Source organism: Poecilia reticulata, linkage group LG17, assembly GCF_000633615.1.
Source record: "Poecilia reticulata strain Guanapo linkage group LG17, Guppy_female_1.0+MT, whole genome shotgun sequence".
In the NCBI taxonomy this organism is placed as follows: Eukaryota; Metazoa; Chordata; class Actinopteri; order Cyprinodontiformes; family Poeciliidae; genus Poecilia; species Poecilia reticulata.
The window spans coordinates 16,593,952-16,614,846 of NC_024347.1; the positions used below are offsets into that span (position 1 = coordinate 16,593,952).

General features: G+C 38.0%; 1 protein-coding gene across 1 annotated transcript in view; it reads left to right on the plus strand.

Moving 5' to 3' along the window:
- Positions 1–19,840, plus strand: part of atp1a2a (ATPase Na+/K+ transporting subunit alpha 2a) — a 61,258-nt gene extending 41,418 nt beyond the window's left edge. The window contains exons 16-24 of the mRNA XM_008433966.1: positions 646–796; positions 1,518–1,686; positions 4,395–4,549; positions 7,447–7,570; positions 12,323–12,468; positions 12,558–12,688; positions 13,706–13,807; positions 14,054–14,145; positions 19,481–19,840. Of these exons, the coding sequence (XP_008432188.1) occupies positions 646–796; positions 1,518–1,686; positions 4,395–4,549; positions 7,447–7,570; positions 12,323–12,468; positions 12,558–12,688; positions 13,706–13,807; positions 14,054–14,145; positions 19,481–19,509 (1,099 nt within the window). The 3' untranslated portion in view covers positions 19,510–19,840. The remainder of the gene's footprint in view (positions 1–645; positions 797–1,517; positions 1,687–4,394; positions 4,550–7,446; positions 7,571–12,322; positions 12,469–12,557; positions 12,689–13,705; positions 13,808–14,053; positions 14,146–19,480) is intronic.
- The last annotated feature ends 1,055 nt before the right edge of the window (positions 19,841–20,895 follow it).

The window sequence follows — 20,895 nt, forward strand, 5'->3', positions numbered from 1 at the left end:
AGAATTTCACAGCCCAATCAAGTAATTATGTTACCTTCAGTTGTTACAAAAATGTTTTATATATGGAATATGGCTAAAAAGAAACTTGACTTTGTAATTTAGCGCCTTGAAATTGGGCTTCTGTCTCTTTAAGAAATCCCTGCTTTTCCAACAATCTGCCTTCATATCAACATTCCTCTAATAAGTGTTTACAAACATCTGCTGGAGCGTTGGACGGAGAAATAGTTCATATAATGAGCTTCACAGATGCTGCCAGGTGTTTGCTAATTGCTGCTGCTAGTCTGAAGGAGCTGACTGAGAGGGGCAGTGCTTGGCTCTCCCAAGCGTTTTACACACCCAAATGGTTGCCATGGGAGATTAAAGGATTTCTCAAGAGTGTATGAAGGAATCAAGACAAAACTCCAGATATGTTTTTGATGACTGAATAACATTGTAACATGATATAAAACTGAAAAACGGCTATTTTACATAAAACCACCATTTTAAATTCTGTCTTTTCAGAGAAAATCCTGTAGACATAGCGTGTGTGTGCGTGTGTGTGTGTGTTAGTTGACACATTCAATGGCCAGGCAAGAAAATGTCAGATCGCCCCCTTCCTAGCTTGGTATCGTGACTCCATGGTGTTTTTGTTCATGCTATTCACAGGGATGCCAAGGCTTGTGTGGTGCACGGCTCAGACTTAAAGGACATGAGCTCCGAGTATCTGGACGACCTGCTAAGGAACCACACTGAGATTGTTTTCGCCCGCACCTCTCCCCAGCAGAAGCTCATCATCGTGGAGGGCTGCCAGAGACAGGTCAGTGGGTCAGAAGTGTGTGTGAGCGTGTGATCGGCTCTTTTTCAGGAAGCATTCATCTGGAATTTAGTAAGCTGGTTCATGTGGCTGAATGCAAGCATGTGTGTCTTGTGATAAACCCAGAAGAGGACGGGCGCATGAATGTTGCCGTTGACGTCTAAGTGTGGCGCTGTGCTTGAATAAAGGTGTGTGTAAGTGAGAGTGTTTGTGTGTCCCTGCCATTTACTGCTGAATGCGGCTTTCTATGTGTGTTTGTTTGAGTGTTCTTGAGCTTTTTGTTTGTGCAGGTGGTTCAATGGATGAATGCGCGGTTTTGTGCGTGCCTCTGCATGTATGTGAGAGTTCCTGCAACAGGGGCTTGTTTGTGAGCATATGGCTTAAAAACAAGTGTGCCTCTGTAGCGTTTATTATAACCAGTATCTTAAACTCCCAGATAAATCTCTGCTTTTATGCTCAAAAAGAATATTAGATCTCTGTATTGCACTCATGTATTGAGGTCATGCAACAATTCACCCCGACTCACTCATTCTGGCGCCATGTGACTGAATGATTGCTACTCTATTTAAATTTATTTTATTAATCTCCCCAGAGCTGCTGTGAAAAGACATTATTAAGACAGAGGGGGAAGGGCAGTGCAGCTGGTGACGGGAGGGGGGGAAACTTAAATCACAGTACTTATCTTCCTCCTCTTGACAGTTTTTGTTTTTTCTTACGGGCACAGGGGGCCATCGTGGCTGTGACGGGGGATGGAGTGAACGACTCACCGGCTTTGAAGAAGGCAGACATCGGCGTTGCCATGGGGATTGCCGGTTCTGATGTGTCCAAGCAGGCAGCTGACATGATCCTGCTGGATGACAACTTTGCCTCCATCGTTACCGGAGTGGAGGAGGGTGAGTGTGAGGCGGTGAGACGATGAAAGAATACAAAAACAAAACAAAACAAAACAAAGATGGCAGACAAAAGAAAAGTCGGGCAGAAAACACTTGGAAAGAAAGAGCCATGCGTCATCAGATCATTTTTTTCTAACCATAAAAGGTTTTATGGATGGAAATTATTCTGATTTCTAGTAGAATTTACAGTATATGTTCTATATATAAGCTCTCGGCCTTGTGAGTCAGTGTCCTCCAACTTTTAACTGTGTCTGTACTTCAACACACCTAACTTAGAGAATTAGGTCATCAGCAGGACTCTGCAGAATTTTAATGCATGCTGGAAAAGCAATATAAACATTTTGAATCAAGTTTGCTGGACCAGAAACATCAAAAATTGGAGGATTAGAGTCTTGACTATGCTGAATAACAAACTTTACATATCGAGGCTGCACATACAGTGAATGGTACCGCTATCTATAACTTTGATATTCATATTTCATTGTTTCATGTTACTACTACAAACCTAAACGTATTTAGGTTTACAGAGCGGGAAAACATTGTGGAGACTTATAATTTAGAAGAGAAACATTTGCTTGTACAAAAAAAGAAGAAAGAGTTTATATTTAGCTCCCTTTAACCTAATGGCCTGAAAAATCATCCAATGGAACCAATTAAATAAAATTCAGTCTAGTGTGTGTATACAGCACCAATTCACAACAAATGTTGTCTTGAGTCTCTTTACAAAAGAAAAATAATTTCAGTTCAATCACACATACATGTCAATTAATACTACATATCAAGAAATACAGTAAACTCAGTTAATTATTTAAATTAGTTTCAATAGATTGCATCAAGTCAATGATTTGCATCGTTTATTCCTGCTGGATGAGAACAGCAGAAAATCACATTGACTCTGCATGTGACCCTCAAATCAAGCATGCATGTAGCAACAGTGGAGAGAAAAACTTCCCTTTAACAGGAAGAAACCTCCAGCAGAACCTGGATTACTGTACATGGACATCTGTCACAACAAGAGAGTTAATTGTTCACTGATGTTTAAATTCACTTCTGTAAGGGCCTCAGAGGTTTATTAGAGAATATTAGGGAGCAAACGACCTCATAAAGACCAAGCAACACACCACAAAGATCAAGGAAAAGCTTGCTGAGAAGTTTAACACAAAATTTGATCGTAGACCTGTACGTTTTTGATTTTTTTATTTTTTAACGGGAAACAGTGCATTTGAGGTTTTGACTCGAAATACATCTACGGGTGTGCCTGTGTTAACCTAAATGTTGTGAATTAAGAAGCTTGAAAAGCCAAGACATCATTCAGGCATTCCCAAATTGTTCAAATAGTCTTATTATATCAAAACTTAAGAATTTAATACACGTTTTTATCTTTTTAAAAACTAATTCAGATTAAAAACCACTTTTTCAAAGGAATCCAGCAACAAATATGACACAAATAAATCAACCTCCACTCAAAAATAAATGGCAGTGATTCAACTGTTTGTTTTGTTTTCATTTTTCAGTCAAATGTTGAGCTTTTTAAATAACTCTCATGTTTTATTCGTGGCTTTACACTTTTAAATGTTACTTATTTTTGTGAAAACATAAAACATCCTCCAAGATGGGTTGTAAATAAAGAAACCTTTTTAGTATGGAATAAAAAAGAAGCCTTTCTGGTTGTGTGTAATTTGAACAGTATTCAGAGGATGTAATGTGACATAGCACTGCACTCTGGGATTTCACTTGAGAGTTACACTGACAGCCATGAGATGGGACTGGAGACTTGCCTCGGGTGACAGCCGTTTAATTGAACTTGGGTTGCCTGATATGGTCTAGGAAAATCTGTTTCTAATGAGGTTATGCTGATAAAACAGTAAAAGGGAATTGTTAAGTATGTAGAATTTCTATCCTTAATAAGGAGAGGAAAACTGGGGAAAGATGGCTCAGAATATTCACTATATTTCGTTGTTAAAAAGACACATCTAGAAAGATAAATCATTTCAAGACTTATTATAGCCTCAATGTGAAATGTTTGCATGTCCTAATCCGTAGTCCAGAGATGGAAAATACAGCAGATTGTTCTCACAGAAATTCCTGCAGCTCCTGTTTGTCTTTGCCAGCCTCTCTGGCAGCTTTTTGATGCATCTTTTACATCAATTTTTCGGATGGCAGTCTTAAAAGTATGAAGACGTTATTTCATCCTATTTCTAATCAACGTTGGATGTTTTTATTATGTCCCTTAATGTCTCATCTGCACTCCTTTTATGATTGATACTGTGAGATTCTTTCAGTCAGTTGGCCAGGGTTGTAATTTGCTAACTGGTAACAAAATATGCAGGTGCAAGAAAGATCTGAGCATAATGGGTGAATTTGTTTCAGCTGCATCAGATTCACTGTATTTGAAGGAAGATGTGAAGTTGAGAAAAGCACACAGTATGCAGATTGTTCCTCTTTTTCATTCATGTGAAAACAGATTTGTTTATTTTTGAATTGTGTCGGACATGTGAAGGTAGAAAAGGTTTCTAATATTTTTGTCACAAAAAAAACTGGTATTTTAACGTGGATGTGTAAAGTTTGGAGAACCATTTTACATGTTTTGTCTTTCATGAATCCCCATAAGAATTTTCATTATTAATATTAACACATCAAAACATTTTTTTTAAAATAATTTCTGGATGAAAAAAGAAAAAAGCCTTTCTCCCTCTGCTTGTGCACAGGTCGTCTCATCTTTGATAACTTGAAGAAGTCCATCGCTTACACATTAACCAGCAACATCCCAGAGATCTCGCCCTTCCTCCTCTTCATCATCGCCAGTGTTCCTCTTCCTCTGGGAACCGTCACCATCCTCTGCATCGACCTGGGCACTGACATGGTGAGCAGTGCAACAAAGGAAAAAATTCTTGTGCGGTGATGCCAGTAATAATTTTTTTTTTGCTCTGGTGTTTAAGTCTGAAAGTTTGACACTTTTCATTTTTTCTCTCTAGTTTTGCCTTTGTAATGTTCTCCTTTTTTTTTTTTACATTCACTGTGGCTTTATTGCAATTTTATTGCTCTAACACAAAACTACAACCAGTATAATGTTTCATATTTATCTCTTTTTACTAAATTATCCTGTAATTTTTGCTTAATTTTAGTAGTTCTCCTCATTGAAAGGGTGCTAATTGTAAGCGTGTTGCATAGCTACAGGCAAGGTAAAGGTGACATTAAGGGAAATTGTGTTACTAGTGTCAAATATGAGAGCCTGGAGGTACAAAAAGAGCAACTGTTTGGTTTAATTTGCTCTTTCTATCAGTGGGGGAAATTTGCTTTTGGCTTTTTGCCGACGTCCATTTGTTCGAGCAGAACAAAGGCCGGGTGACACTCACATGCAGATTTACATTTCACATGCCTGCCATTTTCAGATGCCAGTCTCTGCTTTGTATTTCCAGTTGCAACAAAAAGAGTTGCTGGCATGCTGCTTGCCTGAGGGGCGTAATCCATCATTACAGAAAGAAAGGAATCGCAGAATGAAAAATTCAGAGGGACTTTTCTGCGCATTACTTTAATTTTTGCATTTTGTCAGCCATCAAAACACCAGTAGGCAGTAGAAAATGGTGCATCCTATAAGGCTGGAGTTAAAAGTCAGTAGGTAGATGTTTTATAGTTTCTCCCGGTAAACTGAAGACAAGCTTTCATCTTGGAAAATAATCCTTTTTTTTTTTTTTTTTTTTACTTTTTCATATTTTGTCACATTTCTAAAAAGTGTCTGCATCCTTCAGGAGGAGTTGGTACCTATCCACAGTGATAACTTGAGATGTCTTCTCATTATTTTTTAGATTTTATATAATAGACAAACACATTGTGGAGCATAATCTTGGAGTAACGATACATGATTTTACAAAATTTTGTTTGCAAATATAGAAAAGGTGTAGTTAGTTAAGCCAAGTATTGCTGTAGTTACAGCTGCAGGTTTTTTGGATTATAACTCTACCATTGCATTGACCTAAACCACTTTGTTAGTTTATTTGTTTCATAATGTAGCAATGAATATCCCAGATTTGTTTGGAAGCTCTTTGTTCCTTAATGTTCTCTAACAAACCTCGTTTTCACATAAAATCTGAATTAATTCAGTTCAAAATTATTTAATTTATCCAAAAGGGAATTAAATCTAAGGGCTGCATGGTGGAGCAGTTGGTAGAGCTGTTGCCTTGCAGCAAGAAGGTTCTGGGTTTGATTCCCAGCCCCAGTCTTTCTGCATGGAGTTTGCATGTTCTCCCTGTGCATGGTGGGTTTTCTCCGGGTACTCCGGTTTCCTCCCACAGTCCAAAAACATGACTGTCAGGTTAATTGGTCTGTCTAAATTGTCCCTAGGTGTGAGTGTGTGTGTGCATGGTTGTGTGTCCTGTGTGTCTCTGTGTTGCCCTGCGACAGACTGGCGACCTGTCCAGGGTGAACCCGCCTCTCGCACGGAACGTTAGCTGGAGAGGCACCAGCAACCCTCCTGACCCCACTGAGGGACAAGGGTGTTAGAAAATGGATGGATGGATGGAATTTAATCTAATTACACACAAGTGGTCTCCATTTTCTTACCAGATGTGATCTGGAAGTAATTGGGTCACTGGATTTTATTAAGGAGTAACAGAATAAAGGGGAGGAGTGAGTGCCCAATTTATTTTAGATTTTTACTTGTAAAAAGATAAAAGCTGTATTTTGTTTGTGTGCTACTTTGTGCACATAAAACCCTAATAAGATATATTGAATTTTCTCATTATGATAAAATGAGAAAAAGATCCGAGAGATATTAATTATCTTGCAAAGTTTGCTGTCTTCCCATTGCTCTAATTTTCCTTTAGGCGTGGGATAATGGATACTGGATACTGTTAATATAATCAACATTATTACATAAAAAAAACAAAAAACATTTACATTGACATCTCTAAGTAATAGAGAATGAACATCTGAATATTTTGAAGCAACACAAGAAAAAGAACATCTTCATGCAGAAGAGTTGAAAAAGTGTTCATGCTGAAGCACACAGTTAAAATCACTGATTTCCCGTGTCTGCCAGTAATAGTGTTACAGCTTGTTTACAGCTCAGAGCAACTCCTGGCTACAGGCTCAAGGACTCTGCAGAGATTTTGCAGCGGCGACCAGCACATGGAGTCTGCTCTGATTATTTTTAGCCAGCAAGGGAAAGAGCGGCCGAATCAGGATGTTTGTCTTCATGCTTAGGGACGCCGCATGAGAGACATTTGAAGACTGAACATCGTTTCATGTGCACTTTCAAAAGCATATATAGACATTAGAAAAATATCTGTCAGACATTTTGTTCCAGCTTCCTCCACTGCTGCAGGTCAGAGGAGAGCAACACCAAAGCAAACTGGATTTGCAGACAACACAGGACGTGTGCGCAGTTTCGAGCACTGCCAAGTCCCCACCTCAAATCCCACCTAAATCCTGGAGATTTCCTTCCCTAAGTCAAACATATTGCTCTGTTGCTCACCTAGTAAACCCAGCCAATATGAGATCTTTATTACAGGAACCTTTTTACCCTTTTGTTTTATGAATGTCCCGAAATTCATCTCATCCAAACCTCCCTCTGTAATTGTCGTCGCTTCCTCTTTCCTCTGCTTTCGCCCTCTCTCTTCCTCTCCCGCTGCACAGTGATTGCATGATCATATCAGCAATAAGTCTGGTCCAACCTGCCTTTTTAAGGATGCAGCAAAAGCAAATCCCTACATGTTTATTGTTCTGATGTAAAGTAAGCTCTTTTCTCCCTTGTTCCTGCAGGTCCCTGCTATCTCCTTAGCTTATGAGTCGGCTGAAAGTGACATTATGAAGCGACAACCAAGAAATCCGAAAACAGACAAGCTGGTCAATGAACGCCTCATCAGCATGGCGTACGGACAGATAGGTCTGTTCTCCCGAATCTATAAGCCTTCTCACCAGCAGATCTTAAACTTAAATCACTGTGACAGGCCTCTTGTATTGACTTTATAGAGATAATAAACATTTCTGTCATAAAAACTTAAATACTGACATTTATCATAAATTCTGGCGCCTGTAAATGTTTAGGTAGGTGCAGTTACAGAAATAGAACCAGAGGTGAGCAGACGTTTCCTTGGGTTTCTTGTAATTCTTGTGACATTTACAGCAAATTGAGAGAGGCAAGTGCAGCTATTAGCACAACTTAATCTTGGCCATGTTTTACTGGTTGGAGCCTCTCTTGAACACGTGCTTCTTATCTCTGGTTTTATTTGGTTTGGGAATTGTGAAGGATCAAAGGCTGGCCCAATTTCATACGCTGTTAAATAGGGCAAAAATATGACAGGGCTTCACTTAAAACTGAATGAGCTCAGAACAGCCGACAACGAGCATCAATTCTGGGCATTAATTCCCGTAAAATGAAGGTGGAAAGGTTTGCAAGACACAGCAGATCACATTTATTAAAGACCTCTGTAGCTGGAGGACAGGCGGATTTAAATGTTTAACTGAAGAGGCGACGCGAAGGTGACACCTAACAAGTACATAAGCAGAATTAACAAAATGAACATTATCAGAATCTACCAAATCAAATCTAACTTTTTTATGTAGGGCATTTAAAGCTGCAATTTGCAACTTTTATAACACATTTGTTGTCGCTATGTAGTGGCAGTATGGTGGTGTGAGACAGATAGTCCTCTGCCTTCTCCCAGTGCTCCCAGTACTTACTAGAAACAACCAATCAAATCCAGGAGGCGGGTCTTTTGAAAGGACAGTTTCATGGGTCTGAGAATGAAGAAATGAAGTGATGTTTGTGAATCATCTAGTTGTGTCTTAGAAATGAGTCTCTATTGATGCACTTCTTCTGAATACTGTATTTGGGACCAATATTTGGAGTTTACGATATTTGTTAACATCATGACTGACTACGCTGCTTTTGCTGTAACGTTACCATCTTTTTAAATTATTTCTTATAATTGCTGAGGGATTATCTGATTAAGTTTTAATGCTCTGTGGCAGGGGTCTGCAACCTGCAAGTTGTTTTTTGAATCCTTTACAATGGCTCTTTATAACTGACTAAGATGATAAAAAAATCAACAAAGTCAAATATGGATACAATAACAACAACATTAAGGTTTTGAATTTGCCAAAACATGCAACTTTTATTGGCACAACTTGGAAACTATGTACTTTTTAAAAAAAAATTTCTTTCTTACAAAATTTCTACAAATATCAACATCCTTCGGAAGACAATGAATCTGTCTTATGTTCCTAAACGGCTTATGTTGGTATTTTTAATAGAACTAAAATGTTGACTTTTCAAATATAACACCAAGTTTTTAAAGTTGGTATCCATCAAAAATGAGAAGTTGTCATTTTTAAAAGGTCATGTAAACGAGATCTTTTAGCTGCAGTGAGGGTAAAAAGTGTCTCTTTGCACTGTAAAGGTTGCACACAGCTGCTCTATGAGCTTCTGTAACTTCTGTCATGATTACAAATCAAATGTCTTCAGTTTCCATTCACTTTTCAAGCATCCAGCATACCGACATGAGTGAAGTCTCTAGACAGCATAGTGCCAGAGTAAGGAAGTAATGTTATTATTGGGTTATTGCTGCAATATTTAAGTGTGCAACACGTGTGTGTGCCTGTGCAGTTCACATGTGGCAAAATTTTACATCTGAAATCTGTGTCAGCTTGACTTAACAGGTGATTAAATGTGCATGTAGCATTGTTTAATACTTTGTTTGGAGACAGTTCAGAATGTCTTACAATTATTGACTATCCATCCATTGATTATTTACTGTCTCCAGCAGAGATCAACGACATTCTTGCTGAATGGCCACAGTTCTAATGTCTGCGCCACCATTCAGTCCAGCGTTGTACCATTAATTTAGCAATGTTTGGAAAATGATATATTTTCTCTTTTCAAAACAAATCTGTCACTGACACAGCAAGGCAGCCAGTTGACGAAGCTGTCAAGATGCAGGACACACAAAAAAATTGGAAATATTAAAAGCAACTTGCTTTTCAGAAACAGCCCTTATGCAGGGAGTTATTTACCCACATATCGAACACAGATTAATAACCATCATCTCAGCTCTCTGTCAGACAGCCAGTCAGTTAGGTTCAGTCTCTGAAATACGATGTCAAGGCATCACGTTGAAAATATAACAGCTTATCTCCTAATATTGCAGTCGTCAGCTGTCTGATTCAGCATTACTCCCCCCAAAAAGCAACATTTAGAGGCTGAAGGCAGAGATGTTCACAACCATTACAGCCTAAAAATATAAACTGTTTAGAGATCCGAGTCTTTTTGTACAGGCCTGTTTGGCATGTTTCTTCTCCTAAATGCTCCTTAATAACACCGGCTCAGTTGTTATACTGTGCTGTCATACGACAGATGGGAAATGATTTACATGATTGTCTGGAGTGATTAATGGCTCAATATGGATTTGACAGTGATAAAGCAGCTTTTGGAATCTTAAAACTTTACACAGCCTTTTTTTTAGTGTTTGATGTCACTTTTATCTCTGTCAAACAATGTGAGCTAGATAAAAACATTATGATATAAAGACCCGATACTCATATTATTGAATTCCAGCTTAGTCAACAAAGAGTCAACACCAGAGTCCTGTCTCCCCAGATAACTAGTTTTGTTGGTATTATTTGTAATAAAATAACTTACTGCATCATCTGTTCTCTTTGCAACGTTGGTAGAAAAAGCGTAAGCAGCTTAATCTCAAACTGAAAAATTTAAATATATTTACATTTATTCTGATGGGGAAAAACAAGTGTTAAGAAATATAATTTCAAATAAAATCAAGCGTACGAGTTAGTAGTCTATGACATTGAAAAGGGAAACCCCGTAGTTTTCTATAAAATACCACAAATTTGGGCTACATAGAGGGAAGGCTCTTGCATGATTCAGGTTTTCTACACGATTTAGATCTGGGAAACTGAGATGGTTATGAAAGACGGTTGTTTCAACTGATCTGTCCAGATGTTTGGATAATTATCCTGCTTTGGAAGCCAATGATCATCAGTTTATGACAGAAACCAACAGATTTTTATTTGAACTGTCCTTCAGAGATGTCATGACTTTGACAGAGAAACATGCCCACAGCATAATAAGACCTTTATCATACCTAACAGTTGTCGGATTGTCTGCTCCATTTTAAAAAGTGGCTAATGAAAATAATCTTCTGTCATATATAATTTACACCAGAAGGAAACAGAACACAGTGGATTACCAATAAAAATATTATTTTCAAATAAATTACCTTTCATTGATCACATTTAGTTGAGGTGACAATTATAGCAGCACTGGTGTTTTTGTGAGAATAATTTATTTCTTACCATAAGACTCAGAATAAATTAACTCACATTAAATGCTGGATTTTCCTGCACTGCTTGTTCCAATACTCCTTTTCCAGGGACTCAATTTTCTTCCAAATTTCTCATGCTTTGTATTTTTGACTCCTTTATTTGTGAGTCAAAGTACAGTAATGTGAGACAACTGTGGAACATAAATTGAAATGGGTCCTGAATTTAGTTGTGCAGCATAACTGAGGAGCTCACACCTCCAACCTCCTGTTGTTCCAGGTTTGAAAGTATTTAACCAAATCAGCAGCATTTAATCAGTTTGAGTCATTAACTGATCATCACAGCAGGATTGTAAGCATAAGCTTTCTCACGCAGCGAGATGTAAACTCAGTGCATGAAAATGTAGCCATTGCACAATCTGTGGGCTTTTCTTGTCAGAGTTGGGAACCTCTGGCCCAGAACAGATCTAGTTGAGAACTTTTGACAGGACTTGAAATTTAATGTTCACAGACATTCTCCCTCCTGCCAAAGCTTGAGCTATTTCGCAAAGAGGAACATGGGAAAAGACTCTAAATGTAGAAAGCTGGTCGAGGAATAACCCAAAAAGGCTCCCAGCTGCAGTTGCAATTTAAAATGGGCTCTGTAGCCCCCTTAGCACTGCCTGAGGGGGCTACATGCAAACACACACCACATTTTTTATATTTTTACTTGCAAAAATTTGGTTATCGCGACACAATTAAGAAGTTTGTGTTGGTTTATCACATAAAATCCTAATAAAAGGAGATTTTGATTCCAATGTGACAAAATGTAAGTAGTTTGAATACTGCAGAGTTTATATGTAAATATTGTAAATATGCCAGCTGGTGTAAGTGCAGTTGAAGAGTAATTAAAAAATAACTTCAATCAGTTGGCACCTTTAAGCCACAGCAGAACAAAAATGATTGTACAAACAGTGCAAAAGACATTTCTGCAGATTTCCTCCAGTGTTTTCCATACAGGTCAATACAACCTGACAGAATATAATTGTGAATAGAAATAAATGATTTTAATTTCTGACAGACTTGTGAGAAACCTGGAGACAACCATATTAATCATGATGAATTGTGTTTGGAGCAACTAATGGACAATAAATGAATTTTCTATGCTAACATGACATGACATTTGTCTCTATTTTCTTTACATTACAGTCTATCTGTTGCTGTAAAGGGGCATTAAACACAGATTTATATTTGCAAAATTATCATATGTACCCAGAACATGAAATACTGGTAAAAAAAAGAAATACTATAGTTTTAGCTAGTTGTAACTAAAATATATTAGTGTTGGTGCCTTATTAAGAAGTGGTTATTCTTCCCTCTAGGTATGATCCAGGCTCTGGCCGGATTTTTCACCTACTTTGTGATCTTGGCTGAAAACGGCTTCCTCCCTAAAGACCTGGTGGGCATCCGCATCAGCTGGGATGACCGTGAATTCAATGACCTGGAGGACAGCTATGGGCAGCAGTGGGTAAGGAGCAGGAGCACATAGTCGCCAGCATGGCTTTATGAATATTTGCTCATATAAAACAAATAAAACCTGCTTTTCCAACTTTGCAGACGTATGAACAGAGGAAGATCATTGAATTCACCTGCCACACAGCCTTCTTTGCCAGCATTGTGGTTGTCCAGTGGGCTGATCTGATCATCTGCAAGACCAGGAGGAATTCACTCATTCAGCAAGGCATGAAGTAAGTAATCATCAGAGCTGTTATCGGTTTTATTGTGATGAAAGAAGCAGAGCATGTGAAGCACAAATGTTTAAATAATGGAAAGTACTGACTTTTGGGGATCTTAATGATCTGGATGTTGGTTTCATTGTGTAGTCTCCTTTTTATTATTGGTGGGGATGTAACGATATAAAAATATGGGCTGAAATGTATCAGTATTGCTGTTATGGTCAATAATCAATATGTTTTTATATTATATCACTTTCCCCACCCTTCCAACATTGGGAAATGGTCATCCCAATGACATTGCTTCTGTGCTTGTCACATGACCAAAATTGGACATCCACTGCCTGACACATAAATGGGAAATAGATTGAAATCAATATCATCAACCTGGTTTTACTAATTGGACCAATATCGCACTGCAAAAACACAAAATCTTATCAAGTTTTCTTGGTCTAGTTTCTCACGCAAATATCTTCGTACACTTGAAATCAGACAAAACTAGCTTGGAAGTTATTTTTCAGCAAAATGTAGGAGCTTGTTTTAAATCAGTAATGCCTTAATTTTGATGAAAAGGTAATAATCCAGTGGAACAAAACACATACAATATGGGAAAAATGGCTTGTTACACCAGCAGATTATTTCACTTATAACTAACACTTTTTCATAAATATTAAGGAATTGTATACATAAAACAGGCTCCTACTTTGTGCAGAAAAGTTGCTTGTAAGTTAGTTTTGTCTTACAAGGAATTCATGCACATAAGTAATAATAACAAAACATAATGAGAATATTATTACTAGAATAATTTATAGGGCAATTGACACAATTGAATGTGCTTGATGTAAAAATACAGGATGGAAAATAAGCAAGCAAATGTTTCTTCACTATGCAAAAAGAAAAAAAGTAATGAACCCAGGAAAAAAAGTTAATTTTATGCCAAATTCTTGTTTCTTTATTTCAGGCCGTGTTCTTAGTGGTACGTACATTTTGTCTTTTCTACTTCCAACACATTTCCTGATGTGTGTGCAACAGGAACAGGATCCTGATCTTCGGCCTGTTTGTAGAGACGTCCCTGGCTGCCTTCCTCTCTTACTGCCCTGGGATGGACGTGGCCCTGCGCATGTACCCCATAAAGTATGCACCGTATACACGCATCTCCACTGAACCGAAAAATAACCCCTTGAAGACCTAATAGCTTGCCATTAGCCTGTTACTCTCAACTTCAAATGAAGTCTCTGGTCTTTTTAAACACCACCTTGTTAGCCCCTTAATATTCAAAAATGACTGCAGTGAGTTTAACAATTTGCACTGTGCCTCTGACTCGTCGCTGTCTGCGTACGCCTCCCTCCTCCCTGACTCCATTTTTCCTGTTGCTCTCAGGATTCTGTGGTGGTTCTGTGCCTTTCCCTACAGCCTGCTCATTTTTGTTTACGATGAAGTCCGTAAATTCATTCTGCGGAGGCGCCCAGGAGGTAAGCAGTTTTAAGGATGAAAAGGTTTTCAGCTCGTTTGTTTTTATTGGATGAAAAATTAAGTAAGGAAACAACAGTTTAACATCCCTTTTGCCCATTTGCTATTTTCCACTAAAACTGTGGCCCTTGTCTACTGCTCGTGTCTCAGCTTTCCAAACTGTCTGTGTAATATGCCCCAAATAAGACTTTCCTCTTTTAATTTGAAACTGTCATGGCTGCTCGGTTTGGCATTAAAGTCCTAAAGTCTCCATGCACATAAATCCCCTCTGCAGCAGATGTTGTGCTGTGTATGCTGCTATGCAATTTATCAAGTACTTTCTAGAAGATGTGATTAAACAGACACAGCACTTTGTTATGAAAGTATTTTCAGCCAATAATTAAAATGTTCAAATCCTCATTTATCCACCTGTAAGCTTCTTGGAGGCAGCAATAGCTTTCAATGTCTTGCTCAAGGACACTTTGACAAATTACAAGACTGGATTTTAGATCTTATTTTCAGCTGGATGATGAGAAACATCCCAGGAAATCAGGCACAACTAAAAAACAGAATGAAATGAAACATACATAAATATACTGGTGGGGGTTACAGCAGCATGCAGTTATGCTCACCTCTGTGTGAATGTAGTGCTGAAATCAATATAAATCTGAAACTTTATGAAATGGTCACCTACTTGTTAACATGTACAAAAACTTTAATTTTAGCATCCATTCAAAGATTTATATATTTAAAGCCATTGATAATCTTGGACAGATTAGTCTGCTTTTCTAATTTAAGGTAATCATTTATCCTTTCTGAGAAAACACTGCACACCGTTCCATAAGGAATTCACATATCAAAATGCTTACAAAGATGGCAAACCATGATTTATAGTGAAGGAAATAAGTATTTGATTCCCTGTTGATATACAAGGTTGCTCACTTAGGAACAAAAAACTATCAGGACATAATATGGTTGTTTCATGTACAGAATATCAACAGAAATTATGAGAAAGTACATCACATAAAAGTTATTAGTGTTTGTATGTTATTGATTGAAATATATTTAATTTCTTGTCCAATCTGAACTCAGTGGTGAGCACAGCACTCAGGCATTTTCTGTAGGTGGTCACCAGGTTTTTATGCATCTCAGGAGGGATTTTAACCAACTACTCTGTACAGAAACTCTCTAAATCCTTTAGGTTACTTGCCTGCTGCTTGGCAACTGGAAGCTTCTACTCACATCATTGATTTTCTGTTAGACTGAAGTTTTTTTTTTTACCCCACCAACTGAACATACACTCCATAACGGTAGAGTGGCTCCTCTCTGGCTCCATCTTTACTTTCCTAGCAGTGTATCTCAGGTTATACTGTCATGCTGGAACACTGATCCATGACCCATCTTTGGTGTTCTCCTCCCAGACTTCATTATAAATCACACTGTTCAATAGATGTGGGGAAGTCATCATATGCTACTAGCAGAAAAACAGTCAGAGAACAATGTTTCCATGAGGTCATATCAACTCATTTCCTCCAAACACGGCAAGTTGAGATGATGCAAAATAGCTGGACTTTGGTCTCATCTGACCACAGCAGATTCTTTCTTCTCTGAATCATTAAGAAGTTCACAGGTAAACCAAAGAAATGTCTGTACTTGCCTTCTTCATGAATAGGATGCAAATTTTCAGTCCATTACCATGTTTTACCTGCGGTGTTCTTGGTCACTGTGGTCCTGTAACTTTCCATATAGCTGCAGCACCCATTACCTTTCTTATGAATATTGTCACCCCTTGACCTCCTCGCATGGAGATATAGACCGAGGGTGACTGGTGGTCGTTTTAGGGTGTATTCACACCAGAAAAGTCCTTTGGTTCTTTTGTTTTGTCTGGACCGAAAGCAGACTTTTAATTTTTTTTTCATTTTGCATGGTTTGGTTTCACATTGTGCTTATTTGAAAGTGGACTATAATTTGCAAACACTGGTGACGATCATTGCTCCCACTGGACAAAAAAAAAAAAAAAAATATGGAAGTCCTGCATAACTGCAATACCACTTTGAATGAGCAGCTCATTAACCACGGATATCGCAGTGGGGGTATTTCTTGTTTTGGAACAGAGTCGGTATATGCTGCTGCAAGCTGAATCAGGGAGATCCTCTGTGTGTCCTGACCCATAACATGCTGGCAGCAGCATCACTAAGCAGAAAATGGTGCGATTTTATCACAACTTGTACAACCAGTAGTAGCATTAGCAACAAGGAAGAGCTTGCTTTGACCAAAATGCCCATCAGTGAATCATGAAGTCCAAAGAAACGTATATTTCCTGCTGTTGGGTCTTATCAAGGCACTGCAAAAACACAAAATCTTACCAAGTACTTTTGATCTAGTTTTTAGTGAAAATATCTTAGTACACTTCAAATGAGAAAAACTAACGTACAAGCAACTTTTTAGCAAGATACATGAGCTTGTTTTAAGTAAACAATTCCTTAAAACCACTGGCATCTATTTCACTTATAACACCACATTTTTCCCATGTTATAAATAAATTTTTGGCAAACCGTACCAAAGTTTGTTTGGAAACAAAGACCGCCTCAAAATGTGAGTCTTGGTTTGGTTGATTGAGGATTTGCATTATTGCATTCTCACCTGCACTAAAGGTCTGGCCCAATGGGTGAAACAAACTTTGGTCCATTTAAAGTGAGCCAATTGTCTTAAAAGCTCTCACCTTCTCAAGAAACTCTGGCTGATGTTCACGGTACCCATCTACCTTCAACAGCTCCTCTATCTGTCCATGGTGATTGGAGTTAAAGAAACTGATTCTGTGCACTTGTGTGCTGCATATATGCTAATAAATAGCTGATTCATCTGTGTGTAACATGGTAACATAACCAATCTCTGGGTGGCATAACTCTGGTTTTGTTATTCCCTCGATTATATGCAAACCCATTTTTATGTAATGCATTCTTGTCAGAAATGTATGTTAATACTGTCTTTTTAAAATAAAATAAAACCACTATAACATGCTTTTTTTTGCAAGTGAGCAAATGTAGAAAATAAGCAAGGAATCAAATACTTATTCTCTGCACTGAATTTGTCATGTTTTCTTTTGGCGTCTATAGCAGAAACAAATCATCAGTCAATCAAGCAAAAATTGCTGCAGTTTGTTCTTGTGTCATTGTTTCTCAGTTTGAACCAGAATGAATAACAAATATGATGTAACTGAGTGATGAATTGCTGAGAAATTAGTCACAATTATTGATGATTACTGTCAGCTTTTATTTTGGTGAAATGCAAAAGATAACTGGTTGGGATGCAGGAACATTCAGCACCGGTTGCAGCTGTCTTATTGAAAAGTCCCATTGCGTGAATAAAGCAAAGGGAGTAACCTACCTTTAGTCTCTGACATGAATGAATGGCATCATTGTTAATTGTAGGATGCATTGTGAAACAGGATCTGCACTCATTTTCCATTTAAAAGTTTCTATCAATCCAAGCTGTAGTAAGAAAAAAAAAACCCAGAAGCCTGATGGTTGGTAAATGCAACTGAAAACCACCAGGAGTCGAGCAGAAGGCAATCGATTCAATCCTGAACAATTCCTAGGCTATAAAAGCTGCTGCCTGTGCAACACTGGAATGATTATTGTTTGTCTCTCAAGTTTGATTTCTAACAAAATAGCATTTGAATGTACTGTTGTGTCAGGACAGTTTGCTCAGGAATCCTGTTTAATAAAAGGAGCATAAAAGCACAGCTTATAAACGAGAAAGTCTCTGTTGGTGAAATTCAAACATCCTCTTGATGGCTGAAATTTAATTTGATCTCAAGCTCGAGACAACTGGCACCAGATTGTGATAAGAGTTTTAAATAACTTTTTAGATCACTGTTTGCGGTCTTGAGAATAAAGAAATGTAAGTAAAATAAAAACAAAACACATAGTTGTCTAGCCCAGTTGAAATCTTGAGCTGAATTCAGACCTTTCAACGGAAAATTGGCCAGGTTTAGATTTTTCTTTCCTCTTGCACTTCTCCATCTCCATCTAGGACAGGGGTCGCAGAATGCTGACCCCTGTCCTACAATGTCTCTGGTCATTAAGCCTTTTTGATGGATGTCAAGGCTTTTTGGGTCAGGCAGAAATTATTTCAGCTCCTCTTTGTTTGCCCCTACAACTGAAGAATCTGTTTTGCCCCACAGAGGTTTGCCAATTGCTGGAAGGTTCTGGTGAGAAGGAAACGCTCATCCTGAGCAAGAATATATTTTTTTATTATTTTATTGAACTGTTCTGCTTTTCAGGATGGGATGATTGTACAATATACAACCAATAAAGTTTCAAAACAACCACTTGGTATAAACGTTTGAATTTATAATTCCTCTCTCGCTCTCTCCTTGAGAAGTCTGGTTCTGATAGGGACATTTTTAAAAATAAAATAAAACAATGACATTTTTCAACAAATTTGGTCACTAAAATTAAATGATATATTATTGTGATTGCTGACCTTTTTTTTTTTGCATGTTTCCATTTGTATCATTGATAAAGTTATGAGTGGAAGGTCCTCTTGCGAATACCCTATTTTTTTAGTAGCTTCATAGATTTTCTTTAGCAGCTTCAAGTCATGACTCTTTATCAAAACGGGTTTATTTCAAAGTTATTGTGTAACCAAACTTATTCACGTGTGATTTTAACTGCAGCTCTTATTTAAATGAAACACCAAAATTGCATTTTTTCGACACCAGCGAAATATTGTCAAAGCTTTTTGCAGATTTGTTGTGGAAACACAGCTACTCATTTAAACAAGTCGAAGTTTAAAGCCCAGACTTTGACATGAACAATCTTTTTCTGGCAAGCCAATTTGATCTTCCGGCTGTATTCTGGGTTGAAGCACAGCGCACTGGTTATCCTGTTTGCCAACAAGCTAATATCCAATATGTCAAACTCAGGCCAGGAAATAAACATACCTGATCACCCATCAACAGAGCCAATGCTAAATGATTGGAGAGGAAATTAAAGCAGGCTGATGAAGACTCTTGAGATATGCCCCGAAGATCATCCATACGATATGGAAACCTTACAATGGCTAGAAATCTGCTCTCTGCCAGAGCGTCTCAGCTGATGAGGGGCAAGACGTGGGCAGACAAATACAATCCATGCTGACAGTTAATCATTTCTGTTAATCTGTGTGTCACGGGCTGCTGATCAGACGCTGAGTTATAAGGGGATTCATTTGGAAATGTACGAAGAGAAAGGCAATGAGATGAATACAAATAGAGCGATACAATGGGTTATTATGAAACCTGTCATTTTTTTTGTGCCCTGACACTTTTCCTCTGTTTTTTCCTCTCTCTCTGTCTCTCTTGGTTTCTTCCAGGTTGGGTGGAGCAGGAGACGTATTATTAACATTCTGAAAATGTCAGTTTGCATCGTGTGTGTGTGTGTTTTACTTCCGGGCTTTGTGAGGGTGAAACTGCGTGTGTGTCTGTCAGATGTAATACTGCATGGATCAGTTCACAAATCCGATTATCATAAAATACTGCTGAAAAAAGGCTTGTGAGTTGTTCCTTTCTCCTGTTTCATCAGAAAACATTTACAACAAGATGATGTTCTTGTGCACCTTTGTGCCTTACGTAAACTCTTCCTGAAGTGATGTATTGTGGCCTTTGAGTGAAAAGCAACTGAATGATTTTCATCAGTTTGAAAGTTTTCAAATAAAATGGATTACTGTCTATGATTCCTTGTTGTTGACTATCATTCATTTTTTTTGCAAGTACATTGCACAGAACACATCAGCTTTCTCCTTTCACATGCATGAATTGCTTCCTCCAGGTCACTCCAGAAAGTCCCTGTGGATCTCTTAAATTTATCCACAACGACCTTTTGTCCCTTTATGAGTAATAGCGATGGAAGCAGGGTTCCCTCTCATGGACCATTTTCTAAACTAATGTTTGGTTGGCCATGGGATTGATCATACAACACATTTTTAATGTACATTAACATAGATCAAAGTCGCTTATTAACAGTGCAATTTTTCACCTACTATAAGTATTGTGCTGTTTATATTAAACATTCAATGTAATATTGCTCCTGGGCATTATTAACTTTGGACAGTAAGTGTTGCTTAGTATAGTGTGTGCGTGTGTGCGTGTGTGCGCGTGTGTGTGCGTGTGTGTGTGTGTGTGCGCGTGTGTGTGTGTGTGTGTGTGTGTGTGTGTGTGTGTGTGTGTGTGTGAACACTTTTATAGAGGACCACTTTTACAATACCTACCAACAAATGAAGGTCATTTGTGGAAAGTGATGATTTTTTCCTGGTCTTCACTTTTTTGCAGTTGTACTGAGCTCTACTTGAAATACAACATGTACGTCTTCATGCTCCTTATTCTAAAAACTGGTAAGATATGAATGTAAAAAACAGTATAGAATCCCCCAGCCCCCCACTTTATAGACCTGTTTGCATTTTATTTAAAGATTGTGTTCACTTCCAAATATTTCCAAGAACAACGCATCAAATAAAGTAGAAGTCTTATTAGTTTAAATGCTGCAAAATACAAAAACATGTAGGTCCGGGGCATATTCGTGTTACAATGACCTCTCCTATTTTATTTTCATCAATATATATTTTTTTCACGTTACAAATAACTCTTTAAAAGTTAAAAAAGGAAAAAATATTCCTTGGTGGATATTTCCAACAAAGACTTTCTTGGAGCTTCAAACCATCCCAAGACTCATCCTCTTTAGGCTGCTCTTTTTTCATATGAGCAATCATGCTTGAAATATTTCCAATTATTA